The following is a 22,482-nucleotide window of genomic DNA, read 5'->3' on the forward strand; positions in this document are numbered from 1 at the left end:
CCTGACTTCCTTTTGAAACAGGAAATGAGGGAGGGTGTTTTTCATAAGGCTTGCCTGATTTCCACAACACAACTAATTTGGGATATATCGCACCTCTACCAAATCGAAACAAACTGGCTTGATACGCAGCTGAGAATTTGGTCAGGATCCTACAGCCGAGGTTCCCAAGTGGGATATTAGGATTCCTGCTGGGATGTTTAACACGAGTCATTAAAAATAAAACGGTGTCATGCTTTCTGGACAACGAGATTTCTTGGTGTTCCGCTGTAATACAAATCACAGGTTTATATTAATGCATTCTTTCTAATATATCCTTGTTACTATGGTAACAGTTTACAAAGGCCCTTGTATGGTGGACACTCAACAAAAGCAGATTTTTTTTGTTTTGTTTTGTTTTTGTTTTAATGTGTAACTGTTGACATGAGATGTTTATTTAGCATTTTGTGAAGGAGTCTCCAATATCAGCACTTCGTAACTGTCAGAGGTAAAGCTGTAACTCTAAGTCTTCCAACATGTGAAAGACTGTTCACGTGACAAGACTAATTTCAAGGCAGAGAAAAAAAAAGAGAGGCCATTTATAGCTGCTAACATAAGTGATAACAGGAACAAACTTGTTTGGTGGCCCTTCCACAACATTAAATGGGTTAAAAAGTAAGTATGTTGCTCTTTAATAAAGAAAGAAATGTAATAGTTGGTAAATTGCTGCGGTATAAGACAAACAAAACACTTTGGAACTGTTATTAGAAAATAATCAGGGGTGGTGAAATAAACGCAGGGGTGCTAATTAACTTTTCATCACACCCGTCATTACTGACTATTTTCCTATAACCTCACACCTTGTTGTGTTTTATTCCTTATTTATTGTTAATAGCTTGTGAGTTTCACTGATGAACACATCTTGAATGGCTGCAATTACAGAACAGATTAAATGCTAGGAATAATAGCACCACTGAAATTGCTTTAACCAGCAGAGTCTCTTGTGTGTGTGTGTGTGTGTGTGTGTGTGTGTTTGTGTGTGTGCACATGTGTGTACACGTACACAGGTGACATCACTAGAGTAGGAGTGCAGAGTGAAAACATACACACTGGTGTTTTTACCTATTAGACTGAAAAAGATGAGTGGTGTTGGGTCAACTACCAGAAAAATAACAAGGAATGCGAATGTAAGTAGTGAAAAATCGGAGACTCATCTCTATCATCACTTCAGTTTGAACGAGTTCCATCCAGCCAGTTTCCATACCGCTTATCCTACACAGGGTGAGGGGGGAGCCTGGAGCCTATCCCAGGGAATTCAGGGCACAAGGCACCATGGGCAGGGTGCCAACCCATCGCAGGGCACAATCGCACACACACTCACACACTACGGACAATTTGGAAATGCCAATCAGCCCACAGTGCATGTCTTTGGACTGGGGGAGGAAACCGGAGTACCCAGAGGAAACCCTCAGCACGGGGATATTAAAAGATATTTTAATCTGTGTGTTTTTGTTTAATGCAGAATGTCAGGCTTTGATCAGGTTTTTGTCTATACACTCACCATTCCCTTTATTACGAACACCTTTACAACTGCACAGTCATGCAGTTATCTAATCAGTCTTGTAGCAGCAACACAATGCAAAAAAATCATGCCGATATAGGTGAAGAGCTTCAGGTAATGTTTACATCATACATCAGATTGAAGAAAAAGTGTGATCTCTGTGACTTTAACCATGGCATGAATGTTGGTGCCAGATGGGCTGATCTGAGTATTTCAGAAACTGCTGATCTTCTGGGAAAATCACACACATCGGTCTCAAGAGTTTACACAGAATGGTGCGAAAGACAAAAAACATTGAATGAGTGACAGTTCTGTGGGTGGAAACGCCTTGTTGATAAGAGAGATCAGAGGAAAATGGCCAGATTGGTTCAAGCTGCCAAGAAGGATACAGTAACAATCACTCTTTTTGTGAGTGCGGCAGAAAAGCATCTCAGCACGCACAAAATATCAAACCTTGAGGTGGATGGGCTACAACAGCAGGAGACCACATTGAGTTCCACTCCTGTCAGCCAAGAACAGGAATCTGAGGCTATCATGGGCACAGACTCACCCAAACTGGAGAGTTAAAGATTAGAAAAAAAAAAATCACCTGCTCTTTTTCCAGTTTTGGTCTGTTCGGTGAGTCTAAATACTGGCTGTCAAATTGTGAAGAGTTTCCCTAGCTACCACACAATATTTACACACAAAAAAAGAATTTATTCATAATTTATTCCATCCATCAACTTGATCACATACCACATTTTGTCCGTATTGTGCAGCCTTACAGCAAGTGGGGTGCTCTGTGGTCCAGCTTACATAGTGAAAAAGATTGGGAAGCGCCGTCCTAAATGACGAGGCAGCATTTCTTTTTGCAATGAGGTTGAACATGTTTAAACCGGAATCAATTAGCAGATTTTAGAGGGGGAACGAAAGCAGAGACACACACTTGGCTTGGAACGGGAATAACGTGTGGGAAGCTGCATAACCAAATTCACGCTGATGACCCATGCTTGCTGCTAACAGGCTGCTAATGACGAGTGCTACCCCAGCAGGATTTATTTTGTGCTATAAACAATGTTTAGTTGGATGCAAAATTTCGTACACAAAAAGTATCAAATGAAAAGGACAATATCTGTGAACGTTTTTGATCATTTTTGTCTCCGTAACTTCAGTAGATTTGTATTAAAAGCTCTGAGACAAGCGTTTTGATTTGAAATAAACTCTTTATCTCCTCTATTTCATCGTCTGCTGTTCTGTGCCACGTTTTGAGTTTCTTTTCCTCTGGATGTGCTGAATCGTATCTATAAAAAGTATCAGCTCTTCTTAGATTTCCTGTGTTCATGGAAGTTCATGTTCATAAATGGAATTTTCACCGCCACACCCCAGTTATTACTTGTTGGAAGCGTTTTTTGGATTTGGGTCATGCTCTAACTAGGCCATTGAGGACATGCGCTCTTCCCTTCTGTAGTCACTGAGGTTTGGATACGTGGCACGGTATAGTGTGACACTGAAAGCTGTATTTGATTTTTTTGGTCAAAGGCTGCAGGTCACTTTCTGTTATTTTCTGCACTGCAGTGTCTGTTTTTGACCATTTCCTCTGGCAGGAAGGTGCTGCCTAACTGACTTCAGAGCCTGTTTCTTTTGCATATGTAAAATATGATTAAGTGAATGATCCTGATCCATGGCAGCTTTTGTGACACTGCACTACATGGGCTAGATGAGGTGTTAGCCAGTACTCAGTGTGACCAGCCCCTGCAATTAAAAAGTCTGGATCGTCTTTAAAGGTGATGCCGACCTCCTGATAGCTTCTCTGATTAGGTTCCCCTTTCTCAGTGGCCTACTTTGGAGGAATGCCCAGTTCCAGGCAGGGTGAGGCTGCTAGCATGTCTCGTTTCATTTTTTTCCCCCTTTTAATAATTGCCTTTTAGCAGTGTAGTGAAAGTTTATAGGACTTTTTAAACCCCATCCCTGATTTGTTTTTTTCTGAAGGGCTTTTTATGCTGATGACTAAGTACCACATTTAAATTAGTTAAATTGGTTACTCAGATTTAATTGACCAATTTAACCGGTCCAATAGCACACACACACACACACACACACACACACACACACACACACACACACACACACACACACACCGGACAATTTGGAAATGCCAGTCAGCCCACAATGCATGTCTTTTCTACTGGGGAGAACATGCAAACACTGCACACACAGGGCAGAGGTGGGATTCGAATCACCGACCCTGGAAACGTGCTAATCACTAAGCCACGCTGCCCCACCCCCGTCCTGAAAGATGTTTGATTTATGTTGACCCCAAACACATGACATATTTGTAGAGATAGAAGGCAGTGCCACATGTAATTAAATGGCCGCCTTGGTCACGTGATTCAGTTTGGCTGAATTTGATCAAAATGATTCCGAGGACCAGCTTCACAAATCTGTAAGACGTCCAGCAGGAGCCATAGCAGACTCTCTCTGAAAACATCTAGTCCAGGGGTCAGCAACTAACATACTGAGGTCTGGATGCCGACCCAGCAAAGTGTTTTATTTAAATATATACTGTAGCAAGGTTTCCGAGTGAAGCAAAAGATAAGCTATCCTCCTTGAATCCCTATGATGTCACAGCTATCCATGGTGGGGAGTCCAAGAGAGGCAGATTGGCTGTGCTTTCTGGGTGGGAGAGATGGAAATACTCACTCCCCTGTTATTCACAGCAACACTAGGCAAACGTGAGCACCTGGGGGCTCGTGTATGCAGAACACTGCAAAAAATGCCTTTCTTGAACAAAGCAAGACACACTTAAATCTAGTTAAAGTGTACTAAAATCAAGCAATAACAAATCATTACCCAATGTGGTAAGAATTCTTGAAAATAGAATAAATATCTAGTCACTAAAAAATGCTATTGGAACTTAAAACTAGACAAAAAATTTAAGCAAGTTCAGACTTATTACAAGCACTAAAAACTCAGTTCTTCAAGATATTCTTATTTAAAATTAATATGTTGGTCTCTTGATTGAGCTGACTTTAAGAATTTATCCTAATCTGAGATTAATAATTAGAAACAACAACAACAAAAAAAAAGAAAATGACTTTCTTCAAACAGCATAAAAAAAATTAGTGACTTTGTCTTAAAATAAAGCACCAGCAGCATTGTTAGTTTTAACATTTTTTGTGAAACAGGGAAAAACTCTGCAACATAGTGTCAGGGATTGTAGAAGGCGGCGGGTGCAAGGGCAGATTTTTATTGAATAAAGTGCAAAACAGACAATCAAAACTGTGAAATCAAGAACCGTAAATGTAACAGCGGACACAAGTAGTTCAGTGTGGATTTCAGCATAACCATGACACATAGCTGCTTCACTGAAAAATTTCAGTTGCGCAAGTGGTCTTGGTCTTAAAATAAGGAAATCAGTATTATTGTGCAATATTAGCCAGAATATATAATTAACACAAAGTTAGATATATTTTCTTAAAATGAGATTACTTTTCTAATGCAAAACCTGCTTGGCAAGTTTATTTCTCTTTTTACACAAAAAATAAGACTAATTTCCCAGAAACAAGGCTTTTTTTTACTTTCTTGAAATTCCTTTTTTGCCGTGAAGAAGGCAGATAGCGCATTCCTCCGAGTGTTTTACGCTGCCTTGTGATGCAGCATGATAAGCAGTTTGGAAAGTATCTTGGATGAAACATGTGCTAGCCCATACCATCCCTGGTTGGTGGATGTCATGTGATAATGGAGTCTGGCTAATGAATTGGCAACTGACCAAATTGGAGCGACAATGGATGGGTGGGGTGGGGGGCTGAGACTCCAGTTCTAAACATTACCCATTGTGTTTTCTGAAGCAGATCTTCTGTTGCTTGTGCATTTATGTAAATTATTTACATGGAAACTGTTCATGAAGAAAAGGAAGAGTTTTTTTTTTTTTTACAGTCTTTCAAAAGTTTTGCATTTCATTTATCCTCTTTGGTCTAATTAGCAAGATGGTTTGTTTAAAAAAGTCAATGACAAAAATGGAATATTTATTCGCATTTTTTCTACACTTCAGGGTCAAAACAGATGTGCCAGCTGTTCAGCCTTGGTGGCGTTACTCAAAAGTGTGAAGTGGCAATGTGAAACAAAAACATAACCATAAAACAAACATAATCACTATCCATCTATCCATTCTCCATACTGCTCATTCTACATAGGGTCACAGGGGGCCTGGAGCCTATCCCAGGGGACTCACGGCACAAGGTGGGGGACACATGTACAGGGTGCCAATCCATCACAGGGCACAATCAGACACACATTCACACAATTTGGAAATGCCAGTCAGCCTACAACTCATGTCTTTGGACTGGGGAGGAAACTGGAGTCCCAAGAAGAAACCCCTGAAGCACAGGGAGAACATTCAAACTCCGCACACTAAGGGCAGAGGCGGGATTCAAACCCTCAACCACCGTAATCACTAATAGTTAAACAGTGTAGTTGCCATAGTAGTTGCTCAAGGTATTTTATCTAACTGGTTCTTCACAAAATTTAGTTGAATACCCCTGGCTAGAGTGTCTCATGTCTCATGCTTTGGGCTTTTGTTTTGTATTAGTTCTTGTCTTGTTCTTTGTCTCCTCCCTCATTTCTTTATTGGTTCTCTTCACTAATTGATTTCACCTTTGTTAATCTTTGTTTTTATACCCTGTGTTTTCTCTTTATACATTGTTCATGTCCAAGCCAACTTTTTGTATTATTTTACAGGTTTTAAACTAGTGTTCTCTCTTCATGAATATTGATTTGCCTAGTTTAACCCTGTCTGCCTGTTTATTGACCCCAGCCATTAAACCATTATAACTATTATTTATGGATACTAAATAAACTCTTTGCCATTCATCTGCACTCACACGCTTTAATTCATGCACAAGCAGTTAATAGGAAATAACAGTGCAGTGGTTAGAAATGCTAAAGGAACTTTTTTATGTATCATTATCATTTATTGTTTTTTTAGTTATTGACCCATATATTTACTAGTGTGATATTGTCTTCCTTAAAATAAATCTTGGTTGTGTGTTACATTTTTGAGGGGGACAAAAATGTAAAAAGAAAATACGCATTTATTAGAAACCTAGGTTTGGGATGACTTCTGCTCTTGAAAGGTATTACAAGGACTGTACTTGATGATAATTCTCCTGGCAGTTTGTGTTGTGTGGGTTAATAATGTGTTTGCATGTGTGACATTTACAGAGAAGCCTCCGTTCACGCGAGATGCCACACAGCTGAAAGGCACATTTCTGTCCACGGCACTGCAGAAGAGCAACATGGGCTTCGGCTTCACCATCATCGGCGGCGATGAACCGGACGAGTTCCTGCAAGTGAAGAGCGTCATTCCAGATGGCCCGGCTGCTCAGGATGGCAAGATGGCCACCGGTGAGCTTCCTGTCCCTCTCACATCTGATTACTGTCTTCCATTCAGTCAGATAGTTTGGCAGTTAGAGGGTTTTTACAGAACTCGCAAGGATGTAGCCAGGATCATTTCATCGTTCATGTTGGGGGGTGTAGGTGGTCATGAGTGTTGGTTTGTTTAGCACAGAAAGATTGTTTCCAAAAATTGCACAAGTTGAGGCATTACTATTACTATGACAATAGGTACATCAGGTTATTGTATTAATTAATACTTCAAGAAATTATTATAAGATTCCTTCTAGAAAAGGAAGAAGCCTTTATTTGTCACATATACCATGATATAGTGCCCCTGGAGCATAGAGGTTTAAGGACCCTGCTCAAGGGCGCAACAGATCTTTTTTAAAGGTTGACGGGGGTGGGAAGGGGGGAGGGGGTTTTGAAGACAGTGACAGATTCTGCTGTCCAGATTGTTCATTCACCACTGAGGGACAGTCGGTTTGAAGGTTCAGGAAAGGGACCTTGAGCCACGCTGAGTAGGCACTACCAGGCATCGGTCGTAAACCGATCGCAGGTTGCATGAGGACACATAAAACTCAAGGAGAGTGTTGAGGGTTGGGGGGCTGTTCCAGACAAGGTCTTGTACGTATCAACAGTTGGAAATTGGACAAACACCACCTGGTATTTTTCTAATCTTCAGATGTCCCCATTGTAGAAGTTGAAATAGGCAGTCATGTTACACTTTGATCAAATCATGTTACTCGCTGGACAGCCCTTTGAGTTGATCACTTTCATACATGATGCAGCCTCACCTGAGTTCACTCTACACCTGGGTTTGAAGCCATCTTCCACACTTACCTCATTTCTACCAAGTGTACAGTATAAACACTGTTGAGTGGGGAAAACATTTAAATGTGACAAATCCCTAAATTACACAGTTTAGTACACAGTAGAGATTAGTTCCTTTCTACAAAAATGCTGAATTTTTGGAGTTGCTAGGTCAGGTCTTCTGACATTTGATCAGATCTGCAGTCTGTGTTGCACCCGCCACATAAAACTTTAAATGTGTTTACAGAAACAGACGTGTTATACTCTCCTTGGACACTTGTACTCTCAATATAAAGCAGACAGTGTTAAGGCTGGATGCACAATAGAGGATAATAAACAAATAAAAACACACTACATAAGCTGGTTTTGGAGAGCCGATATCAGTGAGATCTCACCTCCGGACATAAATTCTCAAAAATGTGCGAAAGGCTTTACATTGCCAGATAATCATTTAGCCCCAGTTGAGAGACGGAGAAGTTTCTATTCATATATTACAAAATGTTAGAATGAAAATCAGCATATGTGTACTTCCTGCACATGTTCAACATAAAAAATATTCAATTTTCAATTCAGTTCAGTTCAGTTTTATTTGTATAGCACTTGTAACAATGGATTGTCTCAGAGCAGCTTTACAGAAACATATAAACACAGGATACAGATTTTAAGTGTGTGAATTTATCCCTGTTGAGCAAGCCGGTGGTGACGGTGGTGAGGAAAAACTCCCTAAGACGATTTGAGGAAGAAACCTTGAGAGGAACCAGACTCAGAAGGGAACCCATCTTCATCTGGGTAACAATGGATAGTGGGAAAGTAAAAGAAAGTTCATTATGGCTTTAACATGAAGTCTGTTTGTTGAACTAGTCCACTAATATAGTGATATATATTGTTCCTGTGTGGTATCTGTTTTGTCTTACACAAGGTTGCATTTCTTGTGGCTCTGTTCCCTGCTTTTATGAAGCAGCACAGTCTGAAGATGGTGTTTTTTTACCTTTAACTGTCTAGAGAGTTAATGTACTCAGTGCTAGTTGAGGCAGAAGTACTTGGGTTTTTTTTTAAGTCAGTGTAGAAGTGCTTTAATTCAACTTTGATTTGATCTCCAGCTCTCGAACAGCACACATCAAGTGAGCCGTGTCTATAGGCTCCATTGGTTCGTGAGGCCTTGTACATAATTATGCGCACTGACTCCGCGTTCGCTGCTGCACAATGCCACATGACCAAGGTTCAGATTTAACCATGGAGAAAAAGCTGCTTTAAAAAATCTGCTTAAAAAATCTGCTTAAAAAAATCTGTCTTCTGTATTTGTCTTTGTCTTGCTTTCTCTGATCTCTCCTGCCTGCCAGTTGAGTAACAGCCTCAGGTTTTCTGTAAAACTGTGCTCTCTCATTATTGGCCAGATGGTTGCATCGTCCTTTATCACACGCCTACATGCCTTTAAAACAATCCTGCTATCTGTGTGTGTGTGTGTGTGTGTGTGTGTGTGTGTGTGTGTGTGTGTGTGTGTGTGTGTGTGTGTGTGTGTGTGTGGTTATGTGAATGGGGTCAGTGTAAAGTTAAAAGTTGAATTTCCAGGGTAGTGTTTATATTCTGCACTCCTTTGCATACAATTAACCTTTTATCCTGAATAGAGCTGCATAATAACACTTAAAATTCTAATGACGAATAATAATTTCACTCATTATTGAAATTATGATTTTAATTAATCAGCTAATTAAAGAATAAAGTCGATTTATTGCCTTTTAAGTCAGCAGAAAACGTCTGGGTTACGCATGTAACCCTGTTCCCTGAGAAGGGAACGAGACGTTGCATTTAGCATAACACTATGGGAGCGCCTCTCGCACCCGACCGACATCTGAAGCTTGTGTAAAATCATGGCTATTTATAGGCTTGCCATGATCAGGTGGCATGGCAATTGAGCGCGTCGCATGATATAAATATGGCACCTGTGAACTGCGCCATCAGCCTCTATTATCTGAAGCGAAGATGCAATTCACAGGCCTGCCCTGGTATGACAAAACTACGCAACGTCTCGTTCCATTCTCAGGGAACAGGGTTACATGCGTAACCCAGACGTTCCCTTTCAATGGGAACTTCGACATTGCGTTTAGTATAACACTATGGGAATGAGAATACCCACTCCGTCATACCGAGAGTATGGTCTGTTCAAAAAGACCCAAGCCCGAGGGTCACTGCAAGACACTCGAGCCCGGGGTGGAAGGAATATCCAGGCTGTAATAACGAATTAATGTGTGTAGCGTAGACCAACGTGCAGCAGCATACACATCCTGTAAGGATACCCCTTTTGGATAAAGCCTTCGCGGAGGCGACCGCCCTAGTGTAATGAGCCCTTATGCCCAGAGGCGTAGCGAGACCGCACAATAGAGAGTGCTTCCACTATCCAATTAGAGATGTGCTGCTTTGACACAGCATCACTTCTGCTGTCGCCGGCAAAGCAGACCAGCAGCTGCTCCAACTTACGCCACTGGCCGGAGTGGTGGACGTAAGTAGAGAGAGCCCTTACTGCACACAGCAGGTGCATTCTCTCTTGTTCCGGTGTGGGGAATAGAGGAGGGCAGAAAGCCTGCAACACCACAGGGTGTTCAGCCGATGTAGGCTCCTTAGGAATATAATCCGACATAGGATACAGGAAGGCCTTGGCTAATCCAAGGGCAAAGTCAAGGCAGGAAGGGGCATCAGAGAGAGCTTGCAGATCTCCTACTCACTTGAGAGATGTCAGGGCAAGCAGAAGAGCTACCTTTAGGGTCAGAAGCTTCTCAGAGGCTGACTCTAAGGGCTCAAATGGGGCCCCTGACAGACCTTCCAGGGCCACAAAAATGTCCCAGGAAGGTATGCATGGCCTGCAGACTGGCCTCAGCCGTCTGACACCACGCATAAACCTTGAAGTTAGAGGATGTTGCCCCACAGAGGCTCCATCGACAGGGGCGTGGCTGGCCGAAATGGCAGCCACGTAAACCCTGATTGTAGAAGGAGCCCACCCCGCTGAGAAATGTTCTTGTAAGAACTCCAGGATTGTAGCTATTGCGCAGTTCACTGGGTCTGCAGTAGATCCCTGCGGATGGGAATCTACCAAGGAGTGCCATCTAGCAGGGATATTATCTCTGAGAACCATATTCGAGCAGGCCAATAAGGTGCTACTAACAGCAGACATATACTATCTTGGCGAACTCTCGCTAGAACTTGTGGGAGCAGAGCGATGGGGGAAAAGTGTACAGATGTGATCTCAGTCACATGTGCACCATGGCGTCAGCCCTAACTGTGCGGGAGGAGTGAGGGCGAACCACAGCGGGCCGTGTGTTGTCTCCTCGGAAGCGAACACATGCAGTCCCGCTTGGCCAAACCTCGCCATATGGACTCCACCACTTGTGGATGGAGCCACCAATTCCTGGGCCTCAGCCCCTGCCTCAACAGGATGGCTGCCCCCATATTCCCAGAATGTACATTGCACTCACTGACAAACTTTCCTTCTGCCCAGAGAAGAATTAGTTGCGCCTGCCTGAACAGATGGCACGGACATAATCTTCCCTGGTGGTCAATGTATGAGACTACCGGTGTGTTGTCTGTAAACACATGGTGACCTCTCAATTGAGGAAGAAGGAATTTCAGTGCTAGAAATATGGCCCACATTTCTAGGCAATTTATATGCCGCTCCAGATGAGGGCTGCACCAGAGACCGTGAGCTGGACAGCTGTCTAAGACCATGCTCCAGCCCGTGAGGGAGGTGTCTGTCAATACCGTCTTGCGCTAAGGAGACACACCTAGAGTGTGACCCATGGCTAGAAACCGGGAACACTCAAATTCTCAGAGCACGTAGGCATCACCGCATGACACTGATTATTCTCAGAGGTTTCGTCCTTGGACGAAACCCCCAACTTCCTAGCCACCACTGAACGGTCTCCTGTGCAATAGGCCCATAAGCGCCAATAGTCTCCCAAGATCCAGCTTTATCTTGCTCAGTGTTGATAGGATTGACCCTACGCATGTTGGGGATAGAAACGCCCTCATCGTAGTAGAATCCTTATAACCCCTAGAAAAGTTGTCCACTGCACTGGGGAAAGCATACTTTTCTGAGGTTCAACCTGAGCCCCAAGCTCTTCATGTGGGCGAGAACACCATCTTGATGTTGAACTGCCAGTTCCCTGGATCGTGCTAGAATTCACCAGTCATCCGTTTAGTTTATTACACGGATGCCCTGGAGTCACAATGGAGCCAGAGTGACGAGGGGATAAAGCTAGCGATATTTCTATGTGGAAATATGCACCTTTTAGGTTTATTCACAAACCAGTCCTCAAACTTAATCTGTGGAACGATAAGTTTGGGCTTCAGCATCTTGAACCTGTATGTCAGAAGAGTATAGTTCAGATGACGCAGATCTAAAATTGGGGGGGGTTCAAGCTATAAACGTAACCCTTTTCTACGGTAGACAGAACCCATGGAGACACATTTGGCAGTAGTTTCCACGCTACCGTTGGCCTTTGACAGTTCGCTGACCAGAGAACACTGAAAACTTGGGACCGCCTTGGCTAGGGGAGGCCCTACAGTAGCACTGGGGGCTAACTACCCTAACAACCTCATGTCCCCTGATACATCCCTCCACAACCCCTCAGGACCGCTCTTCTTTGCCTGCTTGGCCTTCATGACCATTCTCAGATCAGGTCTAGTAGCGGGCCGCAACTGTGGCTGCCCGGTTCCCCTGGCTGTCTGCAGGGGTTGGTGGGCTGCCATACTCGCCTTCTGGGTCTCCCTCGCACTAGTGCTGGCCCAGGCTCCACTCGTGGATGCCCGGGTGAGCTCGAGACAACAGGGAAGGAACTGGGTGAATGCCGCCATATGTCAAGCTCACTAAGCAGGTCTGCTTGGTAGGCCTGCAACACTGTCATTGTCTGCAGTGACCCACAAGCAAGACTACTACCATATAGGCCTTGCCCACCAATGCCACGGTGGCCTTACACGGTGGCTTGGATGGCAAAGCCGGCCCCCCTAATTACCTGCCGTCGTTGGAGAGAGGTAGCTCGCAAACGCCTCCTCCACCTTCAGCATTGCTAAATAGCCATGCTGTTCATTCCCCACAATGGCCGAATAATCCAACATCGTGGGGTTATAAATACGGCTTATGCATGGTTTTCCCCCAGAAGCCTGATGTTTTGTCAAGCACTTCTGGAAGAAAGGGGAGTTTCTGCAGTGTGAGGGATTTACTTTCACTGGGAAAAAAAAGGCTCATCCAGCCTTAGTTATCACTTCAAGCAGCTCTTTATGTGCTGCTCTCAGTTTTTAGCACATCCTTCTGGCTCCTCGGAGTCAGAGAGGAATTATTACTATTATTTTTTTGTGTGTGTGTTTTTTCCCTTTTGGCTTTCCATAGCGGAAGGAGGAGTCGTGACACGAGCTCCAAAATCCAGCGGAGAGCCGAACCCGGAAGACAGAGCAAAAGATAGAGCAGCGCTCGTCTCCGGCTCCTCTTCTGGATCCATAAGAGATCCCCCGAATCTGAGACAGCTAGCTACCTCGGCAGCGGCCGGCCCAAATCCGCGAGGCTCTAAAACCCAACTCGCTTGGGCTTCTGAGAAGAGCGTGAGTTGCGAGCCGAGCTGCTTAATGTAGGCATTACCATGCGCAGCCTCTCATGGCTGCCATCGCATGCTACATCCCTAGACACTCCACCCAGAAAGTGTGCACTATTCCCCGTGATGAAACGGGAGCAAGCCGTAACACACTTCCTGAATTCTCTCACTCATATTTTTCTTTCTTGCTCATTCCTTTTTTTTCTTCTCTTTTTTTTAAAGGGAGATTTTGAGAAAAGATAGCGAGGAAATTATGTGTCTTTTTGTTTCTTTACACAAACAACCGACATGCAGTCTTTCGCTGAAGATAATAAAGGCTGATGGCGCGGTTCACAGGTGCCATATTTCCATCACGCGACGTGGTAAATTGCCACGTCACCTGATCATGGCAGGCCTATAAATAGGCATGATTTTACACAAGCTTTAGATGCTGGTCGCGCGCGAGAGGTGCTCCCATAGTGTTATGCTAAACGCAACGTCGAAGTTCCCTTTTCTTCCACACTGTATATTATTTGTTCAAATGTACAGTATAAAGCTGTACTGATGTCTTGGTAAGTGAAAATATTTTACATATAGACACATTTCTCAAATACTTTTCATACCATTTTCAATATTTCAAAAAAATTATTTTCATCAAATTCAATAATGCTAATGAGATTATTAAGCCTGTTTCTAGACATTTGTAAAAATTCAAGCTTGAAATTTTGTGTTATTGCCTTTTTCATTTGTTCCCTGTTAGAAAAAGACTTTTTATCAGGTAACACTAGCTGATGAAGAGGTACATTAGCTAAGCTCACTACCGAGCTGACAACATTTAAAAAAATATATTTTAAAGCAAATAGCTGTGTGGCTAAAGCTTTTTTTTTTCAACTGGGTGTGAATAGACACTCCACGATTTTGTACATGTTAAATATTAAAACATATCACATAATGGATCCTCTAACAAATGGCAACAATTGGAATTGGATCCAAATAAATGTATTTTTGGAACTGGAAATAGATATTTAAATTAGAGCTGCAACAATTAATCAATAAAATCGATAACAATCGATTATGAAAATCGTTGTCAACGAATCTCATTATAGATTAGTTGGTCTGCGCATGGCACGGGGTGTGTTTACTCCCTACGTTACTTCTGTTCTAAAAACTTTTCTAAAAACATTTACTAGAGTAAATGCTAAATTTGTGTCCCAAATGAAGTACTATACACTTATACTATGCACTCTGCACTATTGTCTATTGTGTGGATTTTAGAAAGGTAATATCTCAAATAGAACACTAGAATTTTTTTTACTAACCGGAAGTATAATCCGCTTCCTAGTCAACGCTGCGATGCTGCTAGTTTTAGCGGCTAAAGTTTAGCCTAATACCCAGTCCCTGACACTGACTTTCTTCAATTCTGTTTCTGTCAGAATTACCTTTTATTCCCAACATGACCTCAGTCACCAACAGACGGAGGTGAAATCGTCACATGACTAAGGAAGAAAGTGTGCAACCTCCAAGTCCTTTTATATTAAACACTGCCGAGAAGATCAAACTTTATAAAGCGGATTTTGTATAGCACGAGCATGAGCATGAGTTGCTTAAAAGGTTTAGTTTAATTTAATTTTATTGTCATCATATGTTGTATTTGCGCACTTGCAGTGTAAATTCTGTCATTTATTATAACGGCAGTGATATGTTAGTAACGAGCCCGCGTTGCTGATCATGCGCAGTGTAGATGCGCATAGGAGCATGAGTAAAATATGTAAAATTAGTCTAATATTAGTAGTAATATCAGTAGTCTAATTAAAACATTATGATCAAAAGTAAACACAAGTAAAATAATATGTCTAAAGGCAGCGAGAAACAGAAATCACAAGGTGCAGTGAAAGGGAGTTTTTATTATTCATTTAGGACTGTAGTTTAATTCAGTGCTTTTTGTGCATCCATAAAAAATAATGCATGAATACTATTTTTAATATATATGTGTATATATATATATATATATATATATATATATATATATATATATATATATATATATATGTACACACACACATATATAAATAGATTTATCTTATTTTTTTTGTTTCATTTATATTATGTATAAGTACTTATGCATTATTTTTTATGAATTCACAAAAAGCACCGAATTAAACTACAGTCCTAAATGAATAATATATATATATTCTTGTGTGTGTGTGTGTGTGTGTGTGTGTGTGTGTGTGTGTGTGTGTTGGGTTCTTTTCTGTTTTGGACAAACATTTGTCTGAAGTTTTAGTCTGAATTTATATTTGTAACACTCAGTTTGTGGATTGTATCTTAAATAAACAAAAAAAAAAGGTACTGAAAGTTTGCCCCGCCCCATCCGATTAATCGAATAAATAAATAAAATAATCGTCCAACTGCGTAAGTATCAGCTGATGTTGATACCCATCCGATATTGTTTTTTTTTATTTTTAGAAACTAATAACAATAACTAACTAATAACTGAAGCACTTCAACTTTTTTATGTTACTTTTACATTTGACATTTTATTCATTTTGCAGATGCTTTTATCTTCAGCGACTTACAAGGAAATACAAGCAAACTTTTACTTTAATCTTAAAAAAATAATGAACAGATTTATATCTATAATAGCAGCCCTCAGTGAAGTAAATAATATAGGTCTTCTGGCTATAATTCAACTGATAGTTTTATATTAATGTGCTTGCTAATATGTAGAGATGCACTGATCTATCGGACAATAATCGGTATCAGCTGATAAAGGCAATTTTCTGTAATGTTTAATTGTGTGCTAGAAAACGAATGTTTGGGAATCTAAAATGTTTTTGTACTGAATTGATATATAATAAAAAATAAAAATATATAACAAAGTTTTTACTGGGCACTGGTGGCTCAGTGGTTAAAGGCTCTGGGTTACTAATCAGAAGGTCAGGAGTTCAAGCCCCAGCACTTCCACTACCACTGTTGGGCCCTTGGGCGACGCCCTTAACCCCCAACAGCTCAGTTGTATAAATGAGATAGATGTAAGTTGCTCTGGATAAGGCATCTGCCATATGTAAATAGGCCATAGGCAAATGCCATAAATGTAAAAATAAAGGGTGCTTAAAACTTTTGCACAGTACTGTACATTAAGAGATAACATGAACTAGCTTGTCTCATGGACGTCCAATAACTGTAATTGTACATTTTTATTAAATTCATTCATTAATAAACCAAAACAGCAAATGTTGGCAAATGGCTGTGGTATAAGAATTCGCTTATGAATCGCTTAAGAATTCGAAAATGCTGTTATATAAAAAAAAATAATCCACTTCAGGGTGGTAATGCATCACACCACATTGTTATGGATTATTTTTCTACAACAGCACACCATGTTTTGTTTTATTCCCTGTGTAAAATATGATTTAAAATAGTTGTTTTTGAGCTTCTGCTGCTGTTGAGATGTCTCACCACAGGGGCCAGATGAAGCGATGGAAGCGATGTAGGGAAGGTTCATGCTGAATCATTTATGCTCAGGCAACTTTGCTGAATATATGAAGAGAGAATATATACTTGGACCTACATGACACGATGCATATCATAATATAAAACCTTGAAGCTGCTTTGAAGAGGGCTTTAAGTGGTACAAACTCTCTGTGAGTGGTGCGATATGTTGAAAGTATGCACTTGTAGTTATTTAGACGTTTGATTTTCTCCATGTTATTTAACCTCAGCCCTTCCTCTTCTGCACCTAGGCGACGTTATCGTCTACATCAACGACATCTGCGTCTTGGGCACCACCCATGCAGACGTGGTCAAGCTTTTTCAGTCGGTGCCCATCGGCCAGAGCGTGACCCTCGTGCTGTGCCGAGGCTACCCGCTGCCCTATGACCCCGAGGAGCCGTCAGCCAGCTCGACGGTGCCCCCTCTGGGCCTGGTGGACCCCTCGCTCCTGCTTAACGGACGCAGCAGCTACGATAACTACATGGAGTACATGTCTCTGACTGGGCGCCTGCTTCCTGAGCACGGAGACGCTCTGTCCCAGGCGTCCCATCCCGGAGACACACACCTGGACGGATCGCAGCCGCCGTCCCTCAACACACCGGGGCCTCTACACGACGACGCTGTCTCCATGGCATCGTCGTCCGGGGCAACAGCCAGCGCTCAAGCAGCACCAGAGATTCTGAGCCTCACCATGACCAAAGGAGCTGAGGGTTTCGGGTTCACCATCGCAGACAGTCCGACAGGCCAGCGGGTCAAACAGGTGCAAATTTATTCTTATCTAATATGTTTTTTTTTATAACATTATATATATATATAATGTATATTATATATATATATATATATATATATATATATATATATATATATATATATGGTCAAAATGTGTTGAATAATTTTCTATAACAGCAGCTCTGACAATAATTCTGGTTGAGAGGGTTATATTAATTCTCCCAGACGGATATGTATGGCAGATGGTCCACATACAGGTGCATCTAAAAAAATATTGTAATATCGTGGAAAAGTAAATTTTTTTCCGTAATTTAATTCAAAAATGGGAACTTTCATATATTCTAGATTCATTTCAAACAAATTGAAATATTTCAAGCCTTTCTTGTTTTAATCTTGATGATTACGGCTTACAGCTCATGGAAATCAAAAATCCGGTATCTCAAAATATTAGAATAAAGAATTTATAATACAGAAATGTCGACCTGAGAAGAGCTCTAATCAGCTAATTAACTCAAAACACCTGCAAAGGTTTCCTGAGCCTTTAATCTCTCAGTCTGGTTCAGTACACAACCACAATTATGGGGAAGATGAAAGTAAATTTTGCATTTCATTTGGAAATCAAGGTCCCAGAGTCTGGAGGAAGAGTGGAGAGGCACAGAATCCAAGTTGCTTGAAGTCCAGTGTGAAGAAACTACTATTTGCACCTATTGCAAAGAACTGCTACTTTTATATGGTGTAAATAGAATATAACACTATTTATTTTCACTTAGTGTAAATAGCCGCTGCCTTTAGATAATGACACCATGTATAACCAATAAAAAGCACGCTGATATTTTTTAACTCTAAACAGAATGATAGAATTGGTCAAAGTCAAGATGAATGAGAGAAGTGGTTGTAGTAAACGCAAATGAAAAAAAAGGAAAAAAACGAAAAAGAGGAGCGCGAGGCGTCTTTATTAAGACATGTGCCATCTATTAAAACGTTCTTCAAATGGTGCCAAGAGGAGAATCAGCGTGAAGAATTTGTGGAGATGACGAACACGCCAACCAGGGACTGGAGGAGGCAGGTGTTAGCAGCGCGGCACAACCCGAGGCTGAGACTAGGTGGAGAAGCTGCACACAGGGGATTTATCAGGTGTCTGACCTGGCGTTGTGGGGGGAAATCAACGAAGACGCTCGCGCTGTCCTTATCGATCGTTGACCTACTGCCTTTCATAACAGAAGGAGCAAATATAGAGACTCAAGCCGTGATTGGGCGGTAAGGTGCACTCCCTCACTAATGATCTGCTGACATTGTGCCCAGGGGCCTCTGAATTCCTAATCTGGGCCTGATGATGACACGTAAGGGAAACAACCAATGACAATACAGGGGCGGAGACAGGACATAAACCATAACAAAACACACATGTCAAAAGTAAACAAAGTCAATGTCACTGAAGAACCCGGAAGCTCGCACTTCGAGCTTCGGAGCATGCTGCATGCTCCCACGCTAGCACGGGGGGAAATCGTGACATATATTGTTGTTGTATTCTTTTTATTTTTCATTTTTAATTTGTCTCTTGCGTTTATGTTGCGTCGTGTAACATCCGTCAGCAGAGAACAAAATTTCAGTTTCAGATTTCTATCCCCAATTTTCTATCCCCAAGTGCTTGTGTTTAAAGTCAGTGGTCTAGATGTTATTGGAAAACCCTGTCTCAGATGCTTAAACTCTAGAAAAATCTAGCAGCTTCCGAGGTGTGAACTACACGTGGGTGATTTGCGTTATCTTAATGAGGAGCCCAGAAAATCAACTCAAGCAGCTGCATAACCTGTCTCTCTGAATCCACATAACTTTGCCCATGCAAATATTGACCTAACTGGATGCCATTTAAAAATTGTCAATCATTCCAGATCCGTACACTGATTGGTTTTTGTTTTTGTTTATCGAGCTGTTTATTCATCTGATATCCATTTATTAATTCCATCTAATACTGATGTTGAAGCCCATACCAATACTCTGCGCATCACTAATTGGCACTTTATTACATGGTGTAGCTGTTTAGAACATTATGTGTTACATGGCTTGTTCAGGTGCTGGAGCCGCAGGGGTGTCCGGGCCTGTGTCAAGGCGATCTGATAGTGGAGATTAACCAGCAGGGGCTGCAGGGCCTCAACCACTCACAGGTGGTGCAGATCCTGAAGGACTGCGCCGTGGGGACCGACGCCACCCTCGTCATCCAGAGAGGAGCAGGAGCAGGTACGAGGACGTCTCTCTTTCTTCTTTTCACATTTAGTCTAAACAGAGTATTATTACATTCGCATTTGCGTTGTGTTCATTTGTATTCAGGAAAAGTTTTTTGTTTGTTTTTTTGACACCGGGGTAAACACTAAACAGATAATTATCCAGTGCAGTGAGTGCACATATACCAAAATACAATACAAAATAAATAATACATGTTGTATTTTATAAACGTCAACACATTGCAGATAGAAAATCTGTAAAAAGTTTATTGATATTTGTCTGTAGTGCACACAGGAGTTTTGAGATTAGTGTTTGATCTTTTTTTTGTTTCTCACTTCACCTACCCATGTCTTCTTTATTCAGGACTTTAATGCTGTTTTCTTGATTGTGTTATTGAGTGTTGTGCTAAACAGCTTCATGTCCAGCCTGAGGAATGTAACCTAGGGTTCAGCTAAGATCTTTGTACACACACTGTGACATCTGATGTTCTTTTGATGTGAAAATGTTGCCTGAGGAGAGAGCATTTGACTCAGATCACTCCACGTCTGTACACGCACTGACCAGACTGGTGTGTGTGTGTGTGTGTGTGTGTGTGTGAGTGAGATTGTGGCTGTCTGTGGATATATGGATGCTTGAGTTAAAATTCCATGGCATCATTTCAGACTCATTTGGCTTTGTTCATCCTAAGCCTGTGGGACTGCAGAACATTCTGGCAGTGAGCATCCACGAACAATGATGTTTAGTGCTAAATCTGGGCCGGGCCAAAATAATCAACTAATATCATGCTCTGAACGCACTTGCTCACTATTACTGATATATCGATATTCCTGCATGCATTTATGATATTCTTGAAATGACCTCCGTCTTTTTAGCACATCTTGTGCTTTTGGTACATTCTGGGTTTAATTGAATGCCTGCAGCGTCAAGCGGTGCAGCCAGGCGATCCAGTCTCACCTGGGTGATTCATATCTGACCTTTCCCTTGAACTCGGACCGAGCAATCATTCCGGAACGGATCGGGCGCAAAACAAGCAGAGTCTGATTTTTTTTTTCGATTCCCACCTCGGTTCACGCTGATCTACCAGCACGACCATTACAGCAAATGCTTCACTCATTTCATGCTGCTGTCAGAATGAAGACGCGTTCATTCCACACGCTCCATTCCTGTCTGTATTCTCCTTTTTTTTAACACCTTCTCTCATCCTCTGTTTATATTACACAAGCCCGTGGCCCTGAAAGACCTCTCTAGTATAAACACACAGTGAGGTTTCAAATAAGCAAGCAAGAGACATCCTGAGTGAATCACGGCTTACTGAGTGCGAGACTATTCAATTCCAGCACCGGCACGTTGCCAAGGTCCCAGCCATGTTCACAGCTCTCTCCTCTCAGTGCTGCGATTAGAGTACAGCTCTCACACTGAGCCACAAGCCACAAACCAACAGCACTCTGCGCCAGTTAGGATGAAGATGTTTAATAAGAGAGGCGGGATAGTTACAGAATAAGCCAATCAAGGGCTGGCGCATCACTTAAATAAAACTTAAGTGAAATAAATCTTGAATTTATTTCATGTAGGTCTAGTTCATCTAAAACAACATGGTGATTTTGAAGGACTGAAACACATGTTCACACACAAGGAGTGAAACACACTTCAGATCTGTACTGTACCTTTCTTCTCTAAATTTTGCCATTTGCCAATTCCTACCCACTAGTTACGTCTCACCTATGACCTCACAGCTAACAGCTAACAAAACCTTCCTCCAGGACATGTGAACCACTGCATCTTTTCAAACCACCACTCATGGTACATCACAGAGCAGCTGAACACACTTGGATGAAAGGGCTAGCTGAGTGTGAGAATGTGATTCTCTAGGGTTGCTCTGATTGACAGTAGAGAGAGTAGCACCATCCCACCCATCCAGAGAGCACAGCCAATTACACTTTATTGGACTCCCGGCCATAGATGGCTCTGGCATCGTCGGGATTTGAAGTCTCCTGAAGATAGGGCAATTGATTTTCTGTTGCACCACTTGGCATCTTTTTACAGCTTTATATTTACTAATTAATGTTTATTTCATTTATTTATTTATTTTACTAATTTACTCATTTTATCTTTATTTTTCTGACACTGTCATGTCAGTTGGTTAAATTAAACAATTTAATATTAAATATAGAAAAATGTATGACTTTAAAACTTTATTAGAGATAGATAGATTTTTCTGTATTTCATATTATGTTGTTTAATTTAGCCAACTGACATGACAGTGTCAGAAAAATAAAGATAAAATTAAATAAAGAAAAATTCACAAGTTAATCAAGAAATCCAGATTTTATAAATATGCACATTGGTAACACCCCAAGTGCACATGCCACATCCCGACCTGTCACATTTTCAACACTATCTCAGTTTTTCTAATGATTATTTATTAAAAGAATGGGACTGATGTGACAAATTACTCACTGTTTCCATTTCTGATGATCTGATCCCAAGTGGACAGCCCTAAGTACAGGTTTGATTAGAGTCGAATGCCGCCTGGTGACGCACTGTAATCCATTCACTCACAACCACAAACCCTATGCCCTCATGGTCTAAAAACTTCGAAAAATTTCGAAAATGGCTGCCCTTCAAATGGAGCAAAAACATGACAAAATGACCTCTAGTGTGTTGCAGAATTCAAGAAAATGTGATGAAGTGCCCTCTAGGGTGCTCTTATGTGTGAGAAAACATGAGGAAGGGAAGTGCCCTCTAGGGTGTTCCTACATGTGAGAA

At 41.5% G+C, this 22,482-nt stretch overlaps 1 protein-coding gene across 8 annotated transcripts in view; it reads left to right on the top strand.

The window, feature by feature from the left end:
* magi2b (membrane associated guanylate kinase, WW and PDZ domain containing 2b) overlaps positions 1–22,482 on the top strand; it is a 176,989-nt gene that overhangs the window by 113,426 nt on the left and 41,081 nt on the right. For all 8 annotated transcript variants that reach the window (XM_017474681.3, XM_017474682.3, XM_017474683.3 and 5 more), the window contains 3 exons: positions 6,737–6,919; positions 17,019–17,527; positions 19,566–19,731. In XM_017474681.3, the coding sequence (XP_017330170.1) occupies positions 6,737–6,919; positions 17,019–17,527; positions 19,566–19,731 (858 nt within the window). The remainder of the gene's footprint in view (positions 1–6,736; positions 6,920–17,018; positions 17,528–19,565; positions 19,732–22,482) is intronic.

This window comes from Ictalurus punctatus, chromosome 8, assembly GCF_001660625.3.
Source record: "Ictalurus punctatus breed USDA103 chromosome 8, Coco_2.0, whole genome shotgun sequence".
NCBI lineage: Eukaryota > Metazoa > Chordata > Actinopteri > Siluriformes > Ictaluridae > Ictalurus > Ictalurus punctatus.